Source organism: Enoplosus armatus, chromosome 5, assembly GCF_043641665.1.
Source record: "Enoplosus armatus isolate fEnoArm2 chromosome 5, fEnoArm2.hap1, whole genome shotgun sequence".
In the NCBI taxonomy this organism is placed as follows: domain Eukaryota; kingdom Metazoa; phylum Chordata; class Actinopteri; order Centrarchiformes; family Enoplosidae; genus Enoplosus; species Enoplosus armatus.
In genome coordinates, this window is record NC_092184.1 from 21,228,486 (window position 1) to 21,254,263 (window position 25,778).

Consider the following 25,778-nt stretch of genomic DNA (forward strand, 5'->3'; position numbering starts at 1 on the left):
AAAACAAATCACAGGATGACAAATGGGTAGCTCCCCCCACCTATGAAGACGTTGGTTGACACATACTGTATTACACACAACAGCTGATGTTAATAAATTGACATGGGATCACATAAAGAACATCTGTTTGTTTGTGAATGATAGCTCCTATGACAGGGATACAGACACTCCAGTCGTGTTTAGGTGAGACTTTTATGATGTCACGGGCAGCGGCGCCTCGCTCTGCGTGGTGTGGATGGCTCTCTGCTGCTACGACAGACGAGGCCCATTTATAAAAGTGAAGCGAAGGCATCTGTGAAAGTCTCGGGTCTCTTTGGAAAATTTAGACGGTGCTGTGGGACCTACAATGCCTCATGCATCTAAACGCTGCCATCCGCCACAATAGAGATGTGGCTGCATGCTGATGTGGCAAATGAAAACAATGACAACAGAACCGGTGCCTGTCTCCATTTTATATTCCTGCCAGTACTGAGAGCAGTTTTCACGGGATAGGGAACTCATTTGTTTTCCATGACTAAGCTGGGCCCATGGTTGACTGAAATGCTATCATTTAAATGAGAACAGATTACCTAATTCAATCGGTAAGTGAAGTGAAGCAGAATTCTAATTGAGCTTCATGGGATTTTTTTGGTGCTTTTTTTCCAGCAGTAGATCTGCGTGACAACGATACAGCGGAGAGCTCTGCAACACCTGTGTTTCCAAAAATGTTGAAAATAGGGCAGACGGGTGTTTTTGGCCTGTCTGATCCACTGTTAGTAGTATAGTGTCTGGGTGTTTGTGTGTGTCAGCGAGTATGACCAGATGTATACCCTACATAGCCTTGGGACAGAATAGAGAATCCACACTTATATCTTATATCTAGTTTCATTCTTTGAGTAGCATAATATCATATCCCATATCAATATTAGCACATGAAATCATGTGTATGCTACATATTGAAAGATTAAAAGAATGTGAAAACCATTATGTTAATGATGATGACTGTTGATCTTCAAAGCAGTGTGTCGCTGAATACTAATACCATTATCTTTCCACTGCTGTTTATGTGGTGATGATGATAAAGATGATGATGTTACGCTGGTGATGGTTGTGGTAGTCATGATCAAGACGATGATAAGGATAATGGTGACGAAGACGATGTGATGTGAACGATAATGTTGATGAAACACTGTTTCAAAGGTCTTTCTCTCTCTCTTCTCTTTGACAAAACAATCTCTCTTAAAGGTCCAGTTGATAACTGCTCTGGAGCTTTTGGTCTTATAATATGATCTTCATCAGCAGATGGAGTTATCCCACTTGGAAACAGCAGCTGACGAAACAATCCCTCCTCAAGGTCCATTAAGTAGCTGTGCTGGAGCTTTTGAGCTTTCACATTACAAAAAAACTGCTCCCGTCCCCTCCCCATGGCGGCATCCCTCTTAATAGGCCCCCCAACAACCCACCCCAGGGTCTCCCAGGGACTGCTCAACCAAAGCAAGTTGAGAAAGGCGTAATGTATGGTGTTCCTCTGTTCATGACCCATGGAGCTTATTCTTCGGCATGCGACCACATCTCCAAATCTCTGTGGTTGTAATAATATTGACCATTATGATGATGACAACAATGAAGCATGAAGCAGATATATCAGAATGTCAGTGTTTCCACCTACACTTTACCAGCGCACACTGTAGGAGTTGTAACAGGGTGAGCACAGATGTTTGGGCAGCCGGCTACTCCCAAGTGGAGGTTGCGGCTGCCAGGTTTGGGAGCCCTTGACAGCGTTAGAGGGAGCAGAGACAGAATGCCGTCGTCCGCAGGGAGCAAGGGAGCCCTGTTGGTGTGCTGGGTCTTGTCCAAGACTCATGTCTAAACATAGCTGGCCCAGGGTAACACAAACACCTCCATTCCCTTTGGGAGGTTAGACGGGCCAGTGCAAGCTTACTCAATAGCTGACTCATTTTACACTGCTGTATCCTATTCAGGGATTTGCTTCAAACAAAGGGTGTGAATGCTGTACGCTCGATTGTCTCTGTGTGTGTGTGTCTATGTGTGCAAGCCCATGTACGTTCAAGGTGTGTGTTTTAGCGCGTGCATGGGTCTGTAAGCTAACACTGTTAAACAGATAAACAGGTCTGCCGTTAATGGAAGAGGAGGATGAAGGAGACGTGGAAGGGGGGGAGAGTTTTGTGTTTGCTGAATGTGATTAAAGCAATAAAACAGTAACAATTAAATTAGGCAGGTATCTGTGCCATCAGCATCAAGACCCACAGTAAATGAGGCCCCACAGTTATTATCAGCATGGTTAAGCACAGCACAGTGCAGTTCCAATCTCCCTTACATGCGTATTGAAAGTGATGACTGTTGAATTGTCAGTGGAATATAAAACAAATATGCAGGTTTAGTAATAACATGCTGTTATTTTGATGAACATAAATTACAGAGTTCTGCCAAGGAATTGAAGCCTAACCCTAACCCTATAAAAATAACACTTTCCACAACAACCACATTCAAGTATGTCTGGTGGCAACTAATGCAGACATAGGAATGTGACTATGAAAGAGCAGTCCACGGAAGCCTTGAGAGGCAAGTCGGAAAAGAAATTCTGGTGATCCATTTCTAAGTGTGCTCTAAATTGTTTTCTCTCCTGTGTTTATGACTTAAGACCAGGTGAAAGGACTATTTTTTCATCTGTGAAAACCACTACCCCATGTTCTAAATAGGAGTAAACACATCCATGCTTTCTTCCATGTGAGTTTTAATTTCTCCATGCACTAAACACAAGGCACATTCTGTATTTTCTTCTTTTCTAGCCAAAGGAAAGGCATGACAGTAATGCTACATAACTTGCTAACACACAATATACAGAATGTAGCTTGTGTTTATTATCTGTTTTCACAGATGAATTAAGTAACTAGAACTTCTTTTTTTCATCTGCTAAAACTTTTTTTCACTTGTTTTCACCGATTAAAAGAAAGTCACTTAGAAAAAAGAAAAAATGAAAAATTTATTCTCACCTGGCAAAACTTTTTTTTTCGCAGCTGTTTCACAGATGAAAAAAAAGCAACTCAGACAGATTATCCTGGCAAAAACTTTTTGTTCACATGTTTTTAAGACATAAACACAGGAGAGACAACAATTTAGATCAGACTTAGAAAATGGATAATTAGAATTTCTTTCTCACCTGCCTTTCAGGGCTTCCATAGTAGTCTTGCCCAAAAACAGGCAGTTATATGTATCAATTAGCTTACCTCCAAGGTTTGCAAAGAAGGAACGTGTGGTGATTGTAGTGTCTGTCAAAACCAGACAAACAATCCAGCAGTAGCAGCAACAACAACAACACTGAGAATATACGTGTGGGGAGGATTGGGATGTTATTTGCTGCAGTGCCATGCAAAGGAGGGGGTTTTGTTGTCGCTCTGTGCATGGTTGTATGTGCAGATGAGGGACCTGATTTGCTTTGTTTATTATTCTTTCTCTTCTCTCTGGTGGGTTCTTGTTTGGATCTGAGAAAACCCTCTGTGTCTTCATCAGAGGGTGGTTGAGTGATTGTGATGTATGCCAGTTAGCCCTCCTACCATTATAAACAGTAATGAAGATGTTCCGACCCACTCGTCTTTCCCTCTAAGAGAGTGTTGATTCCCTGAGTGCGGACTGAAACACATGCCCATTACTCTTACTTCATTCACACTTTCAGCACCACTTTCAGCACCACTTTCATCTTCTCTTCTAACCCTCACCTCCACACCTCACCTCTCCGATCCCCTGACTTCCTCCCTCTTTTACTCTCCCCTTGAGCTGTGTTCTGGCAAAGTTTCAGGTATCTGTAGAAATATATCTTATTTCCGTTTTCATGTTTAAAGTCAGATTGATCGAACCAGTGTGGCAATCACGAGGGGTTGTAGGTAGCAGAAAGCACCATGCCTTTGACTAGTACCCCCACTATCTTGGGTCTGTGTCTCAAGTGTCTATTGAATTGGAGGATGGCAAAGTGGCGCAGTGCACATTGGGAATGGATGGCTCTCTCGGGGATGGAAAAGAGGCCATCCGTCTAAGAACTACTCTGTCCTTGTGCCGTATCTGATCTGGGGTAGACAGAGTGTATTAGCACTGAAAAATGGCCCCACACTGCTTGACCAGCTTCCTGCTCTCCTCTGTGATATTGCTCTCTAGAGGGGGAATTTGTGGGGGGCTCTCCCTAGTCGAAGCCTCTCAGGCAAGCATTATGAGGGCCAAAAATCCCCTGTCTACCATGCCCTGAACTCCAATGGTGCACGGGAGTCCTGAAGTGCTTGTATAAATTGCAGATAAATCTAAATGGGAGACTATGAAACCGGAGAACTGGTCGAGAGTATAACCTTGAAGTATCAAAAGTTATTAGTCTGTGTGGATATTATTTAATCCCACAGTGGATTGTGTCAATGACAGAGAGCCAGACAGCAGAGAGAAAGCGAGAGAGAGGAGAGAGAAGGGGAGAAATAAATTGCATAGCGGGAAAGTGGAAGTTTTAGTCTCTTTTAGCTTCAACCTCCAACCTTTTTTCATTCTGTAGTTTGTCAAACTAAAAGAAAAAGTCATCTCAACTGCCATTGCATCTCAGCGCTTGATACCCTGGGGAGAGGTCTGATTCTAGCATTGATCCAGTCTCATAACAAAAGAGGTGAAATCCCTTTGCAGGTGCAATAGAACTCCTGTCTATGCTGTGCACCTACACAATCAAATACAAACCTTGTTTTCCACAATATCACTGCCCTCCCTCCTCCTTTTCTTTTTCAAAAGGGCAGAATCCATCAAAAAGGCAACATCTCTGTTTTGCCACCTGTGAGTGTGTTGTACATCCATTTCATTTCCCAGTACCATTACAAGATTCAGAGCCGTCCAATCCCCTTTGCTATCGATTTCATTCCATTTATTTTTCGCCCAATTTTTAAAACCTCCCACACAGAAAACTACCTCTTGACAAATCACTTCAGTATTACACTTCTAGGGGGCCACGCAAGATTTTATGAGAATAATTACAGTCCATTTTGTTGTTTCATCACAATTACAGATGCAGTAAGAAAAAATACAAAATTGATTCTCACAAGTGCAACTGAGAAAGTGCCTATCAGTAAGGCTTAATAAACAGAGGAATGCAGCTTTTCATACTGTTGAAGAATACAAGTGCATTGAGATTTGTAAAAAACAAAACCGCTGCACAATGTGACAGAGAGGTAAGCATGTTTAAGGAAGGCTGTTTTGTCTACCAATGTATTTGTCTATTATGTTGCCTTTTTCTTTTTGTTTTGTCTTGGTCTACCTTGATTTGATATGTTTGATATTTGAAAGTTTGCTTTTTGTAAACCATTAACCACAATCTCTCTCTAACCTCAACCAAATGTTTTAGTAGCCTATCATTAACCACACCTTAACCATAGCTTGCCATAACCACGACTTTTCTCTAACCATAACCATACTGTAAGAAATGCTTTTTTAGGGTTATTGAATATCGCCATTCTGTCTGGTGACCGGGTTGTTGAATACCCCATCCAAACACATATTGACTACTACTATGGTGTTTTGTTTGTACAATGGCCTCAGAGAGCATTTAGAGTCATCAATATTTTCTATATTTCTTTGCTGTTGCAATTTAAAGTTAAAATTAAGTGAAAGTCTTTTTGTCAACAACCTTGACTGAAAAGGTCCTCTCATAAACTGTTTGCAAACGTATTGAAAATGAAATAAAGACTGGATGGGGTTCACCTGCGTTATGAGGAGTAATCTTAAAGGCATTCTAGTGATTTTTTTTAGGCAATAATGGCTCTAACCACACTTAAATCTCTGTCCCCCACCGCTCAGAAACATCCCTCATGGCACTTCACAGCAGGAATGATGTGTAATAAGCTGGACCCAGGTTATTTCAATTATTTTGCATTTTGGGTGAAGTGTAATTTAAACTTTTTATCAGAATAAAGCATCTTTTGCCTCATGCTGTGGAGTTTGTCTTAGGCATATTTCAATCTTTCTCAGAGTGAGTCTCTGAGTCTTGAGCATGTGCCCTCTTGCCTGCTTGCAGAGTTTAGCTGAATGACCACATCCTATGAGAATGAAGATCTGTGTTTCTATCTTTCCTCACAATGCAGCATATCTTCTCTCGTGAAATCCCATTTTTGAAACATTTGAGTACAATAAAACAAAAAGAACGAGCTTAAATTCAAACTTACAGTATGCGCCGTAGTCCATATTCAACCACTACTGTACAACACTAGCAGACCCCTGGGGGTGAAACCTGCCTTCCTACTGTACACTGTGGAGCACAACCCAATCTCAGAAAAGCTGTAATCTTGACAGCTTCATCAGATGTCATGCACATTATGTTTCGAGCTTTCCTCCAACACACTGATGGACATTTAATGTTCAAGGGAGATGATATGACTACAAACCAAACAGCTATGCAACAAAGCACTCTATTGCTTTGGTGCAACTCAGTGGAACATGACAAGGTTTCCCAAATGATTTTTCCGGAGGTGTATTTTCATAACACTTCTCCTTGTTTTTCTTCTCTTCATTTCAAAGAATGGGCAGATATAATGGTGTCATGGCATCATAAGAAGGTGTCTGGCAAAGATTAATGCTATCAATAATGAGGTGTGAAATTTGATTTCATGTGAAAATGTCTTATCCACCAGAAACACTGATTAGAGAAGACCTCATTTAAAGTTAATTGTACCACATTTTCTTTCTATTTGACATTACAGGAACGTTCATGATTTGTGCATTTGTGACTTGTGCTGGGGCTCTATAAACTCTTTTTTTATGATCTCACCTGTAGAGTGTGACAGGAGGGTTGGCCTTTGCAGAGCAGTGGAATTTCACAAGGTTGCCCTCCAGAACAGGCTGAGGCTCCACTGAGAGATTGACAAGGGGGAGATCTAAAAAAACAGAGACACAAAGACAACCAATTACAGAACTGGCAGCCTCCTCAAACATCCTGTAGTGAACTGTAAGCCTGAGACAAACACTATGTTGTTGACATTTTCTGTGGCTGAATAACAGAATTTTTTGCAGGACAAAATAGACACCTTATAAATAGTTTAGAAAACATGCAACCTCAAAACAAAACAGCCAAACACATGACATGCAAAATAAATTCTCAGGTTTATTTAGCGGACCTACATTTGCGTATTGTTTTTTTTCTTGTAACCCAAAATTTGGCAGCCTTTCATCTAGCTGTATGACACATGCAGTACTGTAGGTAAACATGTTCCATTAAAACCAGTAGGTTAAAGTCTTTGTATTTGGATTATCTTACAATACAATGTGGTAGCACTTAGAACAGTTATGACAACATATCACAGTGTGTGGCAGCGTTTTCTCCCAAATAATAGGCAATTACTCTTGAATAATTTGATGCCCTATTTCATCTTCTTGCCACCCACGTAGGGGTCTAGGCCCAGTTGCTGAATAACACTGTAGTGTATTTCACAGGTGTGGGAGAGAACATGCTATTTTTATTCTCATACATTCATTAGTAACGTTATAAGGAGTGAATCAAAGGAGAACTTGACTTGATAATGAGTTTCAGTAAATGGCAATTTGAAAACAGTGAATAGTCCATAGTGCAATCCACTGCAATTAAAGCAATGAACAACCTCAGTGATACAGTACAATTAAAACAAGCATACAGCTTATGCAAATTTAATAAACAACTTAATTTATCCTAATTGACAAAGGTGGGATTCCTTTTGAAGATACGTGTTAATTTCCATATCAATCCTGCCCCATGTGAAACAAACAGCTATTTACCCCACAGACTCAGAGAATGAATTTCAAGTAGGTGAAGCTATTTGTCAGGATTTCTAAAAAAAGAGGCTTGGTATATTTCGTTGAGAGCTTCGAATGCAGCCAGGGAAACTTGATCAAAGTGACCCACAGTCAACCAGTAGTTTTTTAAGTTATTTCTAATGTTAATGTAGAATAGAGTGGATGGAGTGTTCACTATTAGAACAATTCATATATTCTCATTATGAGTTAGATGTCAAGGAAACCAAATGCTGTCCAACACTGTCTGCTTGATGGGAGCACATTTTCCTTTTCTCATTTTAACTTGTTTGAACACGACTGGCTAGTATAAGTGTCTCATGTCATGTTTAACACATACTTGGGAAATTGTCTGTACAAGCTAATCAGTAAAGCTGAGTGTGAATTGGATATTTCCTTTCATAGTTGACCTTACCTTAACAGCAGGAATTAATACTGAAAAACTTGATACCAAGGCAACTGTGTGCCATAAGCATAGCAGGGTAACTGTTTTCTATGATGCCACTTCCACAGACTCAACTTCCACAGCACCTTTGTCATTTGAGATACCAGTGGCATACTAGTAAGGCATCGTAGATTGTTTATTAGTCACAAGGCGAGAGAGCTGGTTCTGGGTTTGATGCTGGTGCAGCCATCTGTTTCAAAGGTGTACTAAGTCTATCTGCTCTGTGTTCAATAATACTAATGTACTAACCAGGGACTGTGTTTGGATGTGGATGAAGAGCAGTGGTGGGAACGGAGATCCACACAGAATTAAAGAAGCACACAAACACTGCTGTAATGAAGCCAAACAACACTGTGTATAGTTATGGAGAGTGATTCTGTGTGTGTGTGTGTGTGTGTGTGTGTGTGTGTGTGTGTGTGTGTGTATGTGTGGGCATGAAGAGTAGGAAAACTGCTTTTTACCCTGTGGCTGTGCAGATGCTCTGGGCTGGCTCAGCTGCCACAAAGCCCCAGAGAAGGGGGTGGTCCAGGTGCCATATTCCTCCCTACTCACACACCATATTACCCATCAGCAGACTTATTTCCCTCATAGACAGTTGCCCCCCCTTCCCCGCCAACCACTCTACCAGCTTCAAATCCAGGAGCTCCACCTGTGCCAGTTCTCCTCAGGCCAGTAAAGAAAACAACAACATTGTGGATCCTGGAAGACCGAGGGCCACAATGAACCAGCGAGTCTATCCAGGTACTGAGCAGCCAACTGTGTGTGTCTGTGTATTTGCATGTGTAGGCACATGTTTAAGGCGGGTATGTGTGCATATGAAAGGGCATGTGGGTGTGTGTTATAATAAAACAGGAAACCTATCCGTGCCTTGAGCAGCAGTGTTAGCTGCCCAGCAGGAGTTTTTAGCATCGCGAGCGGTTAATTGTGTGGACAAAAATGTGGGCAGAGGGAACCTTAGGGGCAAAATGACAGATGTGGCTGTGGTGGAGGTGGAAATAAAATCCAGCAAGAAGCCGGAGAGTAAAGAGAGAGGCAGACATGAGAAGAGATGTGTGCTAATAGACACAGTGTATGTGTAGACGCTAATTGTAGAAGCCAATTCATAAGCCTTTTTAACTAAAAGTGTTCCTATACTGTACTTTTCAATCATGCCAACCTTTTTCTCTGGTCTTGTCGCCAAGAGACTTCTAAGGACAAAAATGCTCATTACTGTCAATCTGGTTACTAATTAATGTCCTTTTCAAATGATTGAGCCATTAAAAACTGGTCCTCCCTTACAAAAGACCTCAGTCCCTCTCAGCAAGAGGTAATGTCACGACGACTTTACTCCCATTTCTCAAGTCAGACTAGCAATTTGTTGTGTGGCTCCATCTCCCTCAACAATCGCAAGAAAAGACAGCCATGGGAGCAACAGCTGTCAAGTCTGCCAGCAAAGGCCTTGAGTGTGACTCAGGGACTGTCACTTCTCTAACCTTTGACCCTTCAGATATGACAGACATCTACTTAATAAAGAAGTCCATTTGCCGCTTTGATGTATAAATGCATGAGTTGCGGAGCGAGTGCATTTGAGGCATCATGCGACGGCACATCGATATGCAAGACTGTTAATTCCTCAGACTCGTCAAGAGAGTAGTAGCGAGGGACAGAGAGGAGGAGGGATGGATGGATAGAGGGAAAGAGGGGTAGTAGGACTGATCGGAACTCCAGTGAAAACAACAGGATGAATGGGGAAGGGGGTAGTGTTATAGTTGGCAGACAGCTTTTGATCGGTTAGTTCAAAGTGGAGACCAGATGGTGTTTTTGGAACAATCTTCCTACTTCTCTCTGTTTCCTGGAGATAGTGCCAACATAAATTGTTTTCCCCCTTTCTTAAAGCTCAATTTCCAATCTCTCCGGGTCACTGTAGACAGCTGTTCTCCAGTAGGACCAGCCTCACACTCCAGGAGTGTCGGCTGCCTCTGAAGGATGGGGAAACTGTTTGTGGGCCATCCGCTTGTGGCTTATAGCCTTAGCAATATGGGCACACTGTCTTACTGCTGGCTGAGTGGAATACTTAAGGGGAGAACAGACTGACTGAGAACCTGAGGTCCAGCACGTTGATTATGAGATATCCAGCCGTTGGAACAGCAAAGAATTTACTCAGTTTTAATGAAGGCAGCTGTTCTGCTATTCATACAGCAGCTCAAATAGGGAGCGCTGCATTCCTTGTAGCACATCTGTAAGTGTCTAAATATGTGCATCAGCATCAAAGTTTTGTTACTGATCCAATCAAAAGATAGCTAAGCAAGCTTAGCCAAGAGCATCAGATAGATCTTCAGGGCATTGGAAGTGTGATATTTAGAAATCACGTCTTCACACAGCCTAACATATGAGATCACATGAGAAAATTCAATATTGAAGCATCATTAGAGTTTAATCTAATGTACAGAAAATTCGGAGAGTTTTATTGCCCCCTTTATCTTAACACTCGTTCCATCTCACTTTCAAATTCTGTCTTCTGCCTTAGATTTGCCATTATCTGCTTGATTAAGCAGGGAGAGCATGTAGCTGCTACCAAAAACAAATCCTCCCCAATTGCACATCTGCATGTTCTTTATTAATTAGTCTCAACAAATGGCATTCATTTTCCTCCCACATGGCTCAGCTTGTTTGCAATGCAAACACACGGAGAACCTTGGCTTTGCTTGTCCCCAGCGCATTCATTTCCCACTACGTGTTTGAAAGTGTGTTTCTATGTGGGGCAATGCTCTGCAGATATGCAGCTGGACTAGAAAATGTTTGAGGAATATTTTAAGTTGTGTGATGAGTGGGATTCAGCAGGACATGAAACTGTGGCATCAGAATCATATTCCACTGCAGTGGTTTTATGCCGGGGTTGGGGAGTTTACTGATTAAAGTCCAAAGGGCATAATGCAAGTTAAGTCATGCTGCTGAAGAAAACAGCATCAGGGGGTATCCACCCCTCTGCTATCAAATAATTACAGTCTGCTAATGGACTGGTATGGACAACTGAAGTCAGCAGTCTATCCAGGGTTCTGAATCACCTCTGTTAGCCCTAAATCCCTCTCATTTTGGCAACATCACCAGTACATACTGTATTTAGATGCTAATTTGTCTAACCCTAGGTCAGATAACTTTGTATGAACTTCTGTGGGAATGAAAATGCTGAGGTGTATGTAAATCATGAGCACTAAAGTGATGATAAAAGAAAATACCGTTGTAAAATGCATTGGATTTCAGGCTGGTTTAAGCTGTAGCACAATGTGCCGGGTTGTGTTTAGATTACTCTCATTTGGATTGCTATAAGGACGGAGCAGAGAGGAAAAGGGCACCTAAGCCTAGAGGTGAGGGGAATACAAAATGTTGAGAAGGGCACACAGACTGAGAAGATTTTAATTACTTTTGTTGCCATTAATATTATCTCACTAATTCGGTCAATTAGATAACTCTGGGCAGGAAAATAAATGAGACTTTTAATTCTGAATGTTGGGACTTACACACAAAGAGACCTGCAAGAGGAAAGACCAGCATTCATTCCGAAAGTGTAAGTGCTCAGTGGACATTATCCACAGTTTCGGGGGAATACACAACCATTGTGGGAAATCTGCTTATTTGCCGTCTTACCGAGAGTTAGATGAGAACATCAATATCAATTTCATCTCTGTGCGTTCAATACAAAGCCAGCAGACAAAGTTTCAGAGAAATATTTGGAGGGCATTAACCCTGCGTTCGATAGCTGTCCACTCGTAATTTCCTTCTTCTAATTGGGAAACAAGGCGCTTGAAGCTCATATGTCCACAAAGTCAACACAAAAGTAGCTCTCACAAGACTGTATGCTTTGAAATCATTTCTATTATTACTATCTATTTTTAGCAAGGCAAACTGAACTTAGACAAGTAGAAAGTGCGACCTTAGATCAGAGCGGTCCAGCCTCAGTGACTTACTGTATCCAGCCCTCACCAGGGTCCCACTTAGACTAATAGCAACCGTTCACCAGAGACTGCCATTAATCCCTCCATCTCTGCGACGGGACTAGGGCTCATTGCAGTGCCACTTATAAAACACGAGGAACGTGAAATGGAATTTATTATTTGCACTTTACATGGCAATCAGTAATCACTATTTATGCATGTGTGGAAAACTTAATCATAGTTTTGTCAACAACAGAGTATAAAGATTTTTTATTATTTTTTAATTCGTTTTTTTTCACTAAAACTACCCTTTTTAATCCTCTACCAAAACATTTATATAAGTCAATTCATACATTTAAATGACACTTCACAATCTAAATTTAGTCTCTAGCTCTGTCAGATGGCTAATAATTTTTATAGCTCTTCAGATGTGGATGGCAATTATTCATTTTTAGTATATGTACCCTGACTTTAATCACTACCTTCAGATATTCGTCAGGGTTTGGACTTTTTCAGTTTTAATATTCCTAATGACTTTTTTTTGTTAGCATCTGCAGTACCAAATGATGAATTAAATGGTGAATTCACGATATCATTGGCATGCTTATCTTGAGTAAAGAATGTGGATGCACAGAAGAAAGCAGCATTTTGTTGTGCACGGCCTTGGACAATCTCAGAGCACACGTGCACGGCAATAAAACGTGTTATTACTATGCAGTGTTGCATCTCTCCAGTTGCTTTGACAAAATGGCTTTTCTTATTGGCCTAAATTATGACCAAACTACAGTATCATTCACAGTTGAAAGCTTGAAATGTTGCCTATTACAGTATATGAGAACATCTACATATTGAGTGATGAGCATGTGAACATGAATGACATTAAGTCCAAGTTAACCAAACACAAGTAGCACCCAAACAGACCTCAGTGTGATAGAAGCCTTAAGAGAACTTAACAAGAACCATTTTGTTCTGAACATATTGTACATTAGCGGTGGCCTGTCCGCTGACTACATATTTTGTTCCGGAAGCATGTACCACTGCCAACCATTATAAAGCAGCATTGTTAAATCCTGACATGTGACGGGTTCTTGCTGTAGAATAGAGGGAACACCCAGGTACAATTGTAAAGAAGAGATGGTCAAGTGTTACATTCATTTCACAAACTGATACGGAGAGCCTGAAGGAACCATTGCTTTGATAGGTACATAGTTTGACGGCTTTCACCTTCTCTGAGAAAGGCTCATTAACAGAGAGGTATAGTGGGCAGAGGAAACAGAGGTTTGGCTCCTGATTCTCCTGCTCCAAAGAGTTACTACATGCTCTCCTGTCTGGCCTTTTTCTATTGCCTGACAGTGGTCTCTGACTCTGTACAATGTTGGAATTAATCTTTGTTTGTGAAATAAATGAACACATCCCTTTTTGAATAGTGAGCACCTGTAGTGTTACCACAGATTCTGACAATTAGTTTTTGGTGAAATATATTTTGTTGACCAGTAGAAAACAGCTAAGACAGTAAAGGGTCAAGTCTTTTTGTGTTTTGGCCAACTCAATTGAGCATTTCTTTTCTAAATTATTAAGTGGAATAAGAAAATCTAGCTCAAGTCTTCCATGAAAACTGAGTTTTATCAGTCTGTTTGGCTGTGGAGTTATCAGGGCAATGGGATATTTGCTTGGGTGAATATTTGGTGTGTGTTGGATTTGTGCACGCTGCCAGCCTTTCCTTTCATCTGTCTCCCCTATGTTGTGTGATGTCCTGTGCAGTGTCCTGTGTCACTGGTGTTGGAACTTTGTTTGTCATGTGAGGACAATTTCTAAGTAATACACTTGGGAACTGTTGAATTAATCTAGACCATCTGATTTGGTACAGCTTGGCCTTCAGATCCTTTGAAGACTCACCTTCACCTTAGGCCAGACCTATGTGGTGTCTGGTCCTTAAAGGGATTGAGGTCAAGTTTCATCTGCTATTATTCCTCTTGCCAGTGTTCCATCATTTATTCATCTGGCACCTGTTTTCATTGTTACAGACTGGGTGCTACTAGTCACCTTCTTTGCAGCATGTGGTGCATTCATATTTAAGTGGTTTCCAGATTTCCAACCTCGCAATCCTCACAATATTATCGTAGTAAATTAAATTGTATCACTCCAGCCGTATAGCAAACATAGACTTACATGTGAATAATCACAAGAACCTCAGCCCTATGGACCATAAAATGTAAATGAAATCTGAATATATAAGCATGTCTCTACAGTAGACATGTATGTAGTAATAAATGCATGTGTCTGCAGAACACTTTGCAGTTCAGTGTTGTGCTCAAAATGCAGATATAGTGTGAATCTGCATCATAGCTTATATTTTTTGTATTTTTGTTTAAAAAAACATGCAGTGTTTCAAATGCTGTTGTTAAACCAAGAACCTTGTAATCAAATTAGGCAGCACTGAAATTAAGCAACTTGATACCCAACACGAATGAATCAAAGTTCAATTGCAGCACGTTTCATTTCAGGAGCAGCTTAATTTGGAAGTGGTTCTTAGCACAAACTCCAGAGGCTCTGTTGAACTGTGCTGAACACTTTACCTGTCAAGTCTGAGGAGGGGGGCTGGGGAGCGAGGGAAATGAGAGGCTAAGCCTTGTGGGAGACAATTTGAATCTCGACAATTAGTCTCTGGTGTCGCTCAGTTTGATCTCACACTGTGAAAAATGTTGTCAGGAGCTTTAATTGTGTAAAGAGCACATTTTGGAATGCTAATTAGAAATCTGCTGCACTCATTTTTCAGGGTTAAATCATACATTCAGGAGCGAGGATGATGCTATGATGGCGAGCATTTATCACAGCCACATCATTATACATGGTGACAAATCAGTTTACATGTGGGCTGACTTCCCTCACTGAACGCGTAACAAAAAATGACGAGAAAAAACTGCAAGGGTTGCAAACACTAACAACTGTTAATCATTTTTACTCCTGCGCTTGAGTTGGCCTGATCGTGCCGTGCCCGCTCTTGCCATGCTTGCCTCTTGTGGTGTACATAATGAAAAGAATGGAGCCGTCAGTCATATTGGCTCTCTAAATAGCATTTTCTGCTTTATTAGTCATACTTAATGGTGTTGAAGAGGCTATGAGTGATGCAAAATCCCTTTGTTCAAAGCCCTTCTCTTACTGTGAACGGTTCTTGATCGAGAAAAGATTCCCTGACAATTGAGGCTGAATGTGTTTTACACGCTGGGCTTACTTTGCCTATTTTAGAGGGGAATTGTGCATGCTCTCATCAAAAAGATTGATGGTATGAGCAAGGAAATAAAAGAGGTGGAGACAGTACGCATAGTGCCACAACAGGCAGGTAGTTGGACCAAAAAAGACAATCCCATTCATTTTAGATGGACAGCTCCTTTGATATTTCCTCATAGCGAAAACAAAAAAAAAGTGATGCATCATCAATCCATCCACCCACTTACATGGTATGAAAGCAAAATGGAAACCAATTATAAATATCCATCAGAGCTTAAAATGAATCCTAGATGTTTACAGAATGTTAGTCACGTATGCCTGTCTGACAGTTTCACGCCTCTACATGTGAGAAATACCTCAAATACTGAGTAATGCATGTCATGCGCAGACTTTTTTCCCCCCATCAGTACTGATCGCTAACCAAAGGGCTTCAAAAAACAATAACTTACATGAAAAGCTGAAGAGCAAGAGGGAAGGAAAAGACACTGAAAGCAATAAAGAGACAGCCAGAGAGGGAGAAGTGGTATGCTTACGCTGGATGTCAATTGTGACACTGGTCTCCTTGCCGTTGGGCACTGCCTTGTTGGAGGCCTTACAGATGATCTGCTGACCTGTCTCGATGTTGGAAGGCGATAGGTAGAGCGTGCTCACCGTGCTTTCTCTCCTGCCATCCCGGAGCAAGGTCTGCAAAGAGTGAAGTAAAGTTGAGCGCAGTTGAAAGCAACGGTGCAGGCAATTGTGTGGATGACATATTTTAGGCCTCTAAATATATACAAAGTATGGTTGGTCGGTCAAATACATATTGGATTGTATTTTCAACAAGTCAAATTCAAGTTGGGAACAGTTTAAATGATACCAACAGAGAAGAGAGATGGAACAAACAGTTCACCAGATAAGCTTTGATGGAGAAGGTGTAAAGTTTGAAAAAAGAAAGAGCAGCAAATTCATGAATACACACACATCAGAGGCAAACCATCAGAACACTCCAGCCTGTAGTTTTACTGCAAAGTTGATTGATGTGAAAAAATAAAAAAGTAGAAATATGTTTTTTGAGCCTCTTTTGTGTGTCTAGAGAGCCGTGCTCTAGTGCATGGCTTGTCATACTCCACAAAGGAAATCAATCTTCTTTTCAGCGCTCATCCTCTGAGCCCTACATTGTGGAAGCCATCTGGAATCGGTTGGTAGCGCTCAGTAGCTCTCACTCTCCCTAAAACGCTCAGGGGAGGGCTCTGGGAGTCTATGTTAACCAGTGCGGGCCAGAACAAAGTCACTGACTAGAACAAATTGCGTGGGCAACGGGGCACAGTGTGGTCAACCACAAAGTCAAGATGCATTTCCCTGCCATCTCTTTAAAGGAGGCTCACTGTTGCTTTGTGTTTTTGAAGAAAATAAGACCCTGCTATAGCGCCGTACATCAAACATTTTCTAAATATAGAAACATAACTTCTATGTTGACCAGAAGGAGCTCACAGTGGACTCGCTTTACTGCACTGCTACCTTTGGATTAGCCTAAAAAATGTATGGATTGCCTCTTGCATATTTCCTTTACTTGGATTCTTATAGCAAACCATATAGCGAGAAAAATATTCATGTCACACCTCAATGTCTATATGACATTTTACTTCTCCAAATGTTATAGCTCTTTATGTACATATAAATATAAAATGTTGTAGAAAGGCACAACAGCAGAGTTGAGATGTCATGACTGAAACTTCCTATAGATTAAAATATTCTCCCAAAGTTCAAGAAAGCTAAGCTGCATATACATTTCAGCCACCATAATAACTACCCTTTAATTATTACCTGAGTCAAACTGTGGTTCATTGTAAATGTACAAACCAGTAGGCTAGTAATTATCTCCTCACTTTTCTACTTTAATGCAAGGGTTCTTTTTAATAAAACCATAATCTATGTGCCCTCCTTCTCTCTTCAGCATACCATATTCAGATCGTCGCACTTGTAAAATCAGACACATTTAAACAACAAAAAAATCTTTTTATCCAACCACTTTATTCAAGGTACTTCAAGGTACCTCATAAGTCACATTAGAATGTGTGGGACTGGATTGAAGATAAATAATTGTTGTTTTTTTTCTTTATATGGATATTATAAATGCCATGCATGTTTCTGTGAAGTCCATTTGTATGTGAAGAACCATGTGATGAAATTCATAGTTGTGCGTGAGTCACTTCTAAAGCAGAACGCATTAGCTGTCAGACGCGGGATATGTCAATGTAATATCCTTTCTGACACAATCAGGATTGTTTCCGTCGTCGTTCTGGACCTGTCTGAAGTCATTAATCTTAGGAAGGGGGTTAGCTGGCTGCTGCATTGAATTCAACACCATGCCACATTACAAATTGATAAATTTTCATATCACCGCCTGGAGCCTATGTGAAGAATACTTTTATCCATGCTATGAGAGGAATGGCAAAAGTAACAAGATTGAAACGGAAATGGTTGCTTGTTTTCCAGGTATATTCACAGCTGCATCAGGTGATTTCTGACCACTACAGGGTAAAGGAGACAAAGAAACACACAGCAATAAGCCAAGCTACTGCTTATCAGGCTGATTAATGTGTTAGCAAACATTAGCAGAAACTGAGCAGCAGGGGCATCCCATTAGCACTCTCTTTTTGGTAATCTGCTGAATTCAGGTCTAATATTTGCTGGCTTTTAGTCTGGGTTTGGGCTGTGCTTGTTTATATCATCTCTCTGCCATCTACCATATTTTGCATTATTTTGTGGGGGTATACTCATCGTCAGTGTGGCTTTTATTTGGAGATAGATTGTCTTCTTTCTCAAAAAAACAGCACCACAGCTGCGCAAGCCCTTAGTCAGCTACCATGGAAATAGCTAACCAAGCTTGAGTTAAAGCTGCAACTACCAAGCCAAGTTTTAACTTAACAAGAAGGTGACCTGTCAGGAGAAGACCAGCCAGTGGCTTCAAAAAGCCTAGCCATCTGGATTATCTCCTAATTAAAAAAACGGCTGAACCAAATGGATTATCTACTAAATAAAACTTGATGTGCTGCCAGCCAAACTAATCACAGTTAGCCTTAAACCAGCGCTGTGTTTACTTTGAACCTCAATTCTACCTGCATTTTTGTTAACAGTGATGTTGATATGAAAGTTTAAAATGTATTTGGCCCATAACGGACACATCCAATTTAACGCAACACTCAAGTCGTCTATGTTTGTTATTCTGATGTCTAAAAAGGCAGAATTTCTAAAGATGTTTTAATGCCAGTGGATTTACTATGAAATATTTTATTTATATTTTAGTATTATACATTTTTTTCACCAGAATTAATAGTTATACTGTCTGAAATGTGTTTTAAAAGGCACAGTAAAATAACTACAGCAGAGAGGACGTTGTAACTCAACTGAAATGATTCTGGAAACCAAACAATGGAAAATCTGGGCCTTGAGTCAGGAGCATGGTTAAAAGCACATCATCGTCTTTAATGTGTTATTGATTAGCACACTATGTTTGGTGGCAGCAACTGTGGATTTTGGTGATTTGCCACCACAAAATGGTCTAACTTAAAAAGAAAAATCACTGCTAGTATAGTGGGTGTAGCTGAGAAGTCAATCTATGACCAGCCACTGGACCATATAAGCTGATGAATGATTTATGGTTTATTTGCTAGCTACTATACTAAAACCACATACACAAATAATTTGCAAACACAAACTCCACATATGTAATAAAAAGAAATACTCCACTGCTGATGGATGATGTGTTCTACGAGAACAATGAACAGTCTATGAGTTACCACTAGCAAATAACAGGCTAGCAACATTGCACCATATAAGCACCATATCCTTTGAGCTCTTATGTAAATATATAGTATATACATTATAGATAGCTTATTTTTATATAAATATGAATTCTGACCATCGTTTTACTTCATTATAAAGCCTTATAGTCTAAGATTGACATTTAATTCTCTAATGTGGTATTTCTTTCAAACCCTCAAATCATCTAAAACATAAACCTGAAACATTAGGTCAGAAATGAAAATGACCCACTGAGACCTGGCAGGCATGCAGGGAAAGCCTTGATTGGGTCAGTAATAGGGGATGTGGAGGAAAGAAGCCTCACTGGGATGATGATGAATTTAGTAAGTAAGCAAAAGCTAATAATTTATACATCATTAATATTCTGCAAACCCATCCAACATGTCTTTGATTTGATATCAAATGTATATGGTTATACATTGGGGTTATATGTGTGTATTCAATCAGCCATTTTTAATTCTTGACCACACAAGGCTTCTTTTACTAAATCAGATGATTGCTTTAATATTGTATTATATATTTACATCCTGAAGTGAAAATGTACCTTTTTTTTTTTTTTTTTTTACCATGGTCACTGAGGTTAAATAGGCATCTTTTGTTTAACTTAACTCAGTATTCACCTTAAAAAGATCATTTCAAAGGTTGGTGAAAGCAATTAATTGAGGTGATCTATATTTCAGATCACACTTTTAATTTGAATGCTGAAAAAATGAGATAATTAGGTTGCCGAAATCTTTTGAGATCTTTTAAATTTTGCACAATGAATTATATTAGTGTTGAAAGTAAAAAGCCCTTTGACTTGATATTCTCCTCCACTGCTGGGAAAACTACACCTGTCTCATAATGGGGAAAAAAACTGTTGACATGTTTAATGTTAATTCAAATTTTAATTGGTTATTTTATTTGTAAGTATTTTCCCACCCTATTACTCAATGAGTTGGATGATTAAAATGCAATAACGTGCTCTAATTACACAAAAAAAAACTCCCATGAAGGATGGGAGCAAAATAGAAGTGAGAGGCAGAAAAAGCAGCTGCTTTCAACAACTTGTAAGAAAGGAGGCTGGATTAATAGAGCAAAACTAGGACTGGAAAAGGGATAATTATTTTTTTTGTAGAAAATGGTATCCATCAACAGAGGCAGTTTCATGTAAACTTTAACAATTTTATTTGATATTAAACGCCCGCTCGATTTTACTTTACAAAGCTGAGAGCGTATACAATAAAAAAAAAACACTATTCTGCTTTTGCCAGCAAGAGCAGCTCATAAAAATGTCATTATTTGTTTTTGTTTTTTTTAAACCTCCTAACACCTATCACTTCTCGGATTGCCACCAGGACATTCAGAAAAATATGTATCACACTGGGGAGGTGGAATTCATCATGTTTTTCAAATGATTTGTTGTACCATTCCAGTGCAAAAGTATCATAGAGCGTGCGAGGGCCCTCCCCCAAACCACAGCTCAGACCTGGAGGCTGCATATTACTAACAGTCCTTTGCTGTTGCCACTGAGCGGCTCCACCAGGGCAGATGGGAGAGGGGTGTTTGAAGGAAGAGAGAACATTATTCATTCATTTCCTCTGCCCACATTTTCACAGCTAGTCTTGGTATTTGTACCATTCACCTTACAGTGACAAGCTTCTGCCACTTAATTATTTGGGGTGGCCCATCCATAATATGCTGCAGTTCTGTTTTTTTAAGGCTACTCTCACTAATGATAAGCAACCAATTCAGTGACTCTCTTACAGTATATGATAAAAACAAACACACATTTTGGCACATTTAGCTCATACACTTTCTCTTTAACCACTGGTCCAGTAAATAGTTTTCTAAGAGGTCATAGAGAAGAGGTTTCGGAGGCCTTAGTGGGAAATTATCTTTGGGTCAGAACTATCATTAGATATGACACCATCAGGAAAGCCATTTCTGTGAATCCTCCACCACATCTGCTCACATTAGTCCTCTTCATCTGCGGGATATGAGAAGACCATCAGAGCAGATGATTATGCTTGCAAAATGTCCCCCTACTGCTCTTCGGACCCAAAAAAGAGTCATCTTCTTTTAATCGAACCCATTGCTTTTTAATGGTAGGCAATAGAGATAAGAGGGAAGAGGTACGTACTTGGGCTCAGTGCAGGCATGTGAGCATCCATCAGCTACCCAGCACAGAATGTCCTCATATCTTCCTTCACTCTTAGAGGAAGTGAAGGCAGGAAGCGCACTCTCCGCCCACCATTAGCAAGCGGCACCTCCAGCAATCACTTTATTCAAATCGGCCTGGTGCCGTACCCCAGTCCAATCAATGGCATTTATCTGCTCTTTGAAAAAAGCCGATAATGGGATGAGGCAGCGCGGGGAGCGAGGGAAGGCGGGGGAGGTGTTAGTGCTCCAAAGTGCCTGGTGTCTTTATGTCCTTTGTTTAAATGGAAATAGAACATGACAGTGTTGATTGCATGATTAGCCTTGAGGGTGAATGTCAGTCAAGAGTCTATAGGGTCAGGTGATCACGCCACCAGGCTGGTGTGAACAGTGGTGATTGTGCACTATGGCATCAAAAGTGGGAACACGATCTGTCAGTGAGAATCATACTTCGCAGTGCAAAAGGTTCAGGCAGATTCCAGCACAGAAAATGACATAGTAGATTTTATAACAGGTTGGGAAGATGAAGAGAGACAAATGCCACTGAAGGAGGAGATCAAAACACCAGAGAGAAACGTAAAGTCACTGATAGTTCCATGATCTCGCCATCTGCTTGTCTGAGTTGATTTGTATACTGGGAAAAAAGGCCAGCCATCTTTTTTTTGTTATCAAAACACAACCTGGATTTTCAAGGGATTTCATTTCAAAAAACAGTCTGGATGCTGAGGCAAACACCCACCAATGACTCAGGCAGTCACTCTGAAACATCTCAGGGATGTTTAGCACATTTCCAGTAGCTGTTTACAGCAACGCAAGACATGCAAAAAAGTAACAGGTGTTTTCATTCAATATCTCAGATTAATTTCATAATAAAAACTGGTCAAGAGAATGAAAGCACAGCCGCCAGGCAACACTCGGCCATCGTTCCACCCCCACCTTGTCCCCAGCCGGTCTTCAGACCTGGTATGACACACACCTCTATGCTTACCTTGGAGTACATGGCCCCATTAAGGACCTCTCCGTTGCGGATCCAGATGATTGAGGCGGCCGGCTTGGCGTTGTCAGCATGGCAGGTCAGATTGAGTGCGTCACCAGCCCTTAGGCTCACCACCGGCCCTCCACTGATGACCGGGTCCTCTGGGGGAACTATTGACGCAGACACGGAGAAAGACAGGGCATTAGCCACATGATAATGAAAGGGTTGCATATTATTTATTATTTGTTATATTTGGAAACCAATATGGATGTGTAATTCACATCAAATCTGGACTATTAGTTAATCATGTAGACAAGTAATTGAGTTATTATTCAATACGTAATATGTGTTATTTTTGCAGAATGGCTTACTGACATTCATTGTTTTTGCTTTTACATACACTTATCAGTCTGATACATTGCTTTTCCACAACACTGTGATACTGGAAGTCTGAACCACAAAAGACAAAACTAACTACAAATGGCACCTGCAAGGATTTGACTGCATGACATCTAACCTCATCATCACACAGTCAATTCCCATATAATTAGAGTGTTTACAATGCCAACAAGGGACAGAATTTTGGATTATTATATTACCAACTATTTTTCTTTAGAAAATAAAAGCCACATCTACGGTTACTCATTCAGTGAAGGTAATGACTTCACAGTGAGAAATAGATTTGCCCTGTGCTTAGTAGAAAACTAGCAGTAGATGGTGCGGTTTGAGGCATGAAAAGCTTTACACAAGTCACAGCACGACTCTCAAAATAACAATCAACTGTGTCATCAGTCAAACCAGATGTGATTTCCCCACTATACATACAATACACACATGAATGTCAGTGTTAAATAGAATTCAGTCTATGTGTACCCCCCCCCCCCCCCCCCCCACCCGGACACACTAATGTAAATGTGTTCTCCCCCTCTCAGCTTTGACAAATATAACAGAGAAGAAGGCATCACAACACTGCTATATGGGCCTGTAGATGGTACTGATCAAAGTCCTTTTCCTATTTTACCCATGAGCCGATCTGTTTGTTTTTTTTCGTTTTTCATAACTGAAACAGCAGTGAATTATTGATTGACCTGAGTGCTCATTACAATGCAGATCTGGGGCACGATGAAATCAAAGGCTGCAGGCAGCTGCCATATTCTCCGGCAAAAGCATCATGATTGGAGGAAAGGTTGTTATGGGCTAGATTTATGCTGTCAAACTGCACTGAGACAGATGCAAAGAGAGAAAATGTAATTTGGGATACTGTTTGGTACATTTAATGACAATAAGTATAAAATGGCTCTTTTATGGTCGACATAAATGAGAGTACCAGGAAAGTGTGCATACAGTATTATATGTTGCTGGCTCTTCAGTGAAATTTCTGACAGAAAATTCTGTTATGACTTTACTTGACTCAGTTTTAGTTGCTGTAAATGTGTTTTTGAACGATTCAAACAAAACCTCTAGTTTTATCTCAGACCTAGATAACTGCATTTACTTTCATTAAATAAAACTGTTTTTTGAAACTATTTATGGTCGTAATTTGTTCAACAATACCCATGTATTTACATTCTGTAATTACCCCTTTATATAATATTTTTCATTCTTAGTAGCAGAGTTTGCCATTCCCCCGCTGAATTGAAATGACTTTCCTACACTTGAGGGATTCATATGAAATCATGCAGCACGCAGTTCAGTGTCACTGTTTTAAATTTTATATTAGCCTTCCTGCTAGCTGTTCACCCCCCTAACACTTTATCAGAGCTGTATTAAGTTGCTGCTCATGCAAACAAAGCATTTTTATTGTGAAAAGATGATTGTGAAGCAGTCACAGGAAACTCAGTGTGTTTGTCACAGAGGGTAGCACCAACCAGCAATCATTGCATCTACAAAACAAGATATTTGTTGTGTGGAAAACTACTTGCCCGTGAGCACCATGAAATCAGATCACGGTAGCAATTATTTTTGACCAACTTCTCTATTAAAACAATGTGAGTTTGTTTGGTTGGACTGCAAACAGATACACAAGTTGCTCCGAAGTTGTATTTCTGTCAAAGTAGCTGCTCAAGGGTGTCGCCAAATCAACCGAGACTGACGCCTTAAGGATTACCACTTAAAGATGTATATTTTAGCCTATTGCAGAAGTGGTCACGTATCATTGGTAGTATCATTAAAGGTCCCATTTTGTAGAGAGTGAGATTTCCATGTCTTTTGTGATTGTAAAACAGGTCTAGGTGCTATATAAATGCTGTGAAAGTATCACAGCCCATATTCAGAAACTGTGCCTTTAAACGAGCCGCCAGTACTTCTGTGAGATTGTGATGTCACCGCACTCAGCCACACCCCCCAGCAGGTAATCTGCTCCAGACACAGCACACCCACCAAGTACAGGGACGCTCATCCACCCGCTCAGTCTGTCCAAGTTATTCGACCGCTCTGCTCAGGACTACTCAAGTTTTTGGAGGTTGTTCAGTTTGTCTAAAACGGCTTGTTTCAGACAGAGGGTGAAGGGGTTGCATAAAGGGCGAGTATAAGATAAATAAGGACTTTTTTGAACTGTGAATCGTGCAAAGCTACTCTAGTCCCAGAATAAAAATAGAGAGCTGAAATTAGCATAAAATGGGACCTTTAAGAGCAAGTAGAGCGGCACATTGAAACTGGTCATCCACAATAACGTCATACTTAAGTTCTTTGTCACAGACAAGCTCATTTTAGTCTTCAAGTGCTGTGGATGATTAGTGCATGGGGGTGGCATTTTGGTCTTTTGCATGTATGACTAATGCTTTTGCATTACAAAAAAAACTTTGACTAAAAAACATGGAAAATGTTTGTTTGTCCAAATTATCAGACAACATACTCATCAGTAGCCCACATTTACAGTGAGTGAGGATGAGATCAGACCAGTGTGGGAGGAGTGAAGTCTGCACTCTGACTAGACCAGACTAATAACTATGACCAATTGGACCAGTAAATCTGCTATTTCAAAGACAATCCCCACTCACTAGTTCCTATTGTGTGTTTGAGTTTGAAATGCAGTGTTAATTCTGTCTGGCTCCCTTTCATCTGGTCTTCATTAATATGCGAAGGGTAGGGAGAGGCAGAGGAATCTCAGGTCAGCACTAGCAGATCAGACAACAGAGTGTGCTGATCTAGGCAAGTAAGAAAGAATCTTTGTGAGAATGTGGTCACCTTCTGGTCCTTTATCAGCAATTGGAAACAAGGTCAAGAGGATCACATTAGTTTACTCTTATGCTAAGAATAGAGCTACTGCGGGGTATGCAAATGAGACAGGGAACATGTGAAAAGCACTATGAGACGGGACTTTAAAACAGCTCTTCCTGTCATTAAAGAAAACGAACAAAATGTGAGGATCGGTGATAGCGCTGTGACAGTTGATTGCAGAGATCCGATGTTATTGGCTTGCTGTCTGTGCTCTCTTGCACACATGACTGAAACATTAATTAAATGTCAAGCATATAAGGCAGCCATAAAGGGTTTTCTG

At 40.5% G+C, this 25,778-nt stretch overlaps 1 protein-coding gene across 1 annotated transcript in view; it reads right to left on the minus strand.

Moving 5' to 3' along the window:
* Window positions 1–25,778, minus strand: part of kirrel3b (kirre like nephrin family adhesion molecule 3b) — a 148,383-nt gene that overhangs the window by 17,499 nt on the left and 105,106 nt on the right. Inside the window, exons 4-6 of the mRNA XM_070905758.1 lie at window positions 22,280–22,449; window positions 15,894–16,044; window positions 6,782–6,887 (exon numbers count right to left, since the gene is read on the minus strand). Of these exons, the coding sequence (XP_070761859.1) occupies window positions 6,782–6,887; window positions 15,894–16,044; window positions 22,280–22,449 (427 nt within the window). The remainder of the gene's footprint in view (window positions 1–6,781; window positions 6,888–15,893; window positions 16,045–22,279; window positions 22,450–25,778) is intronic.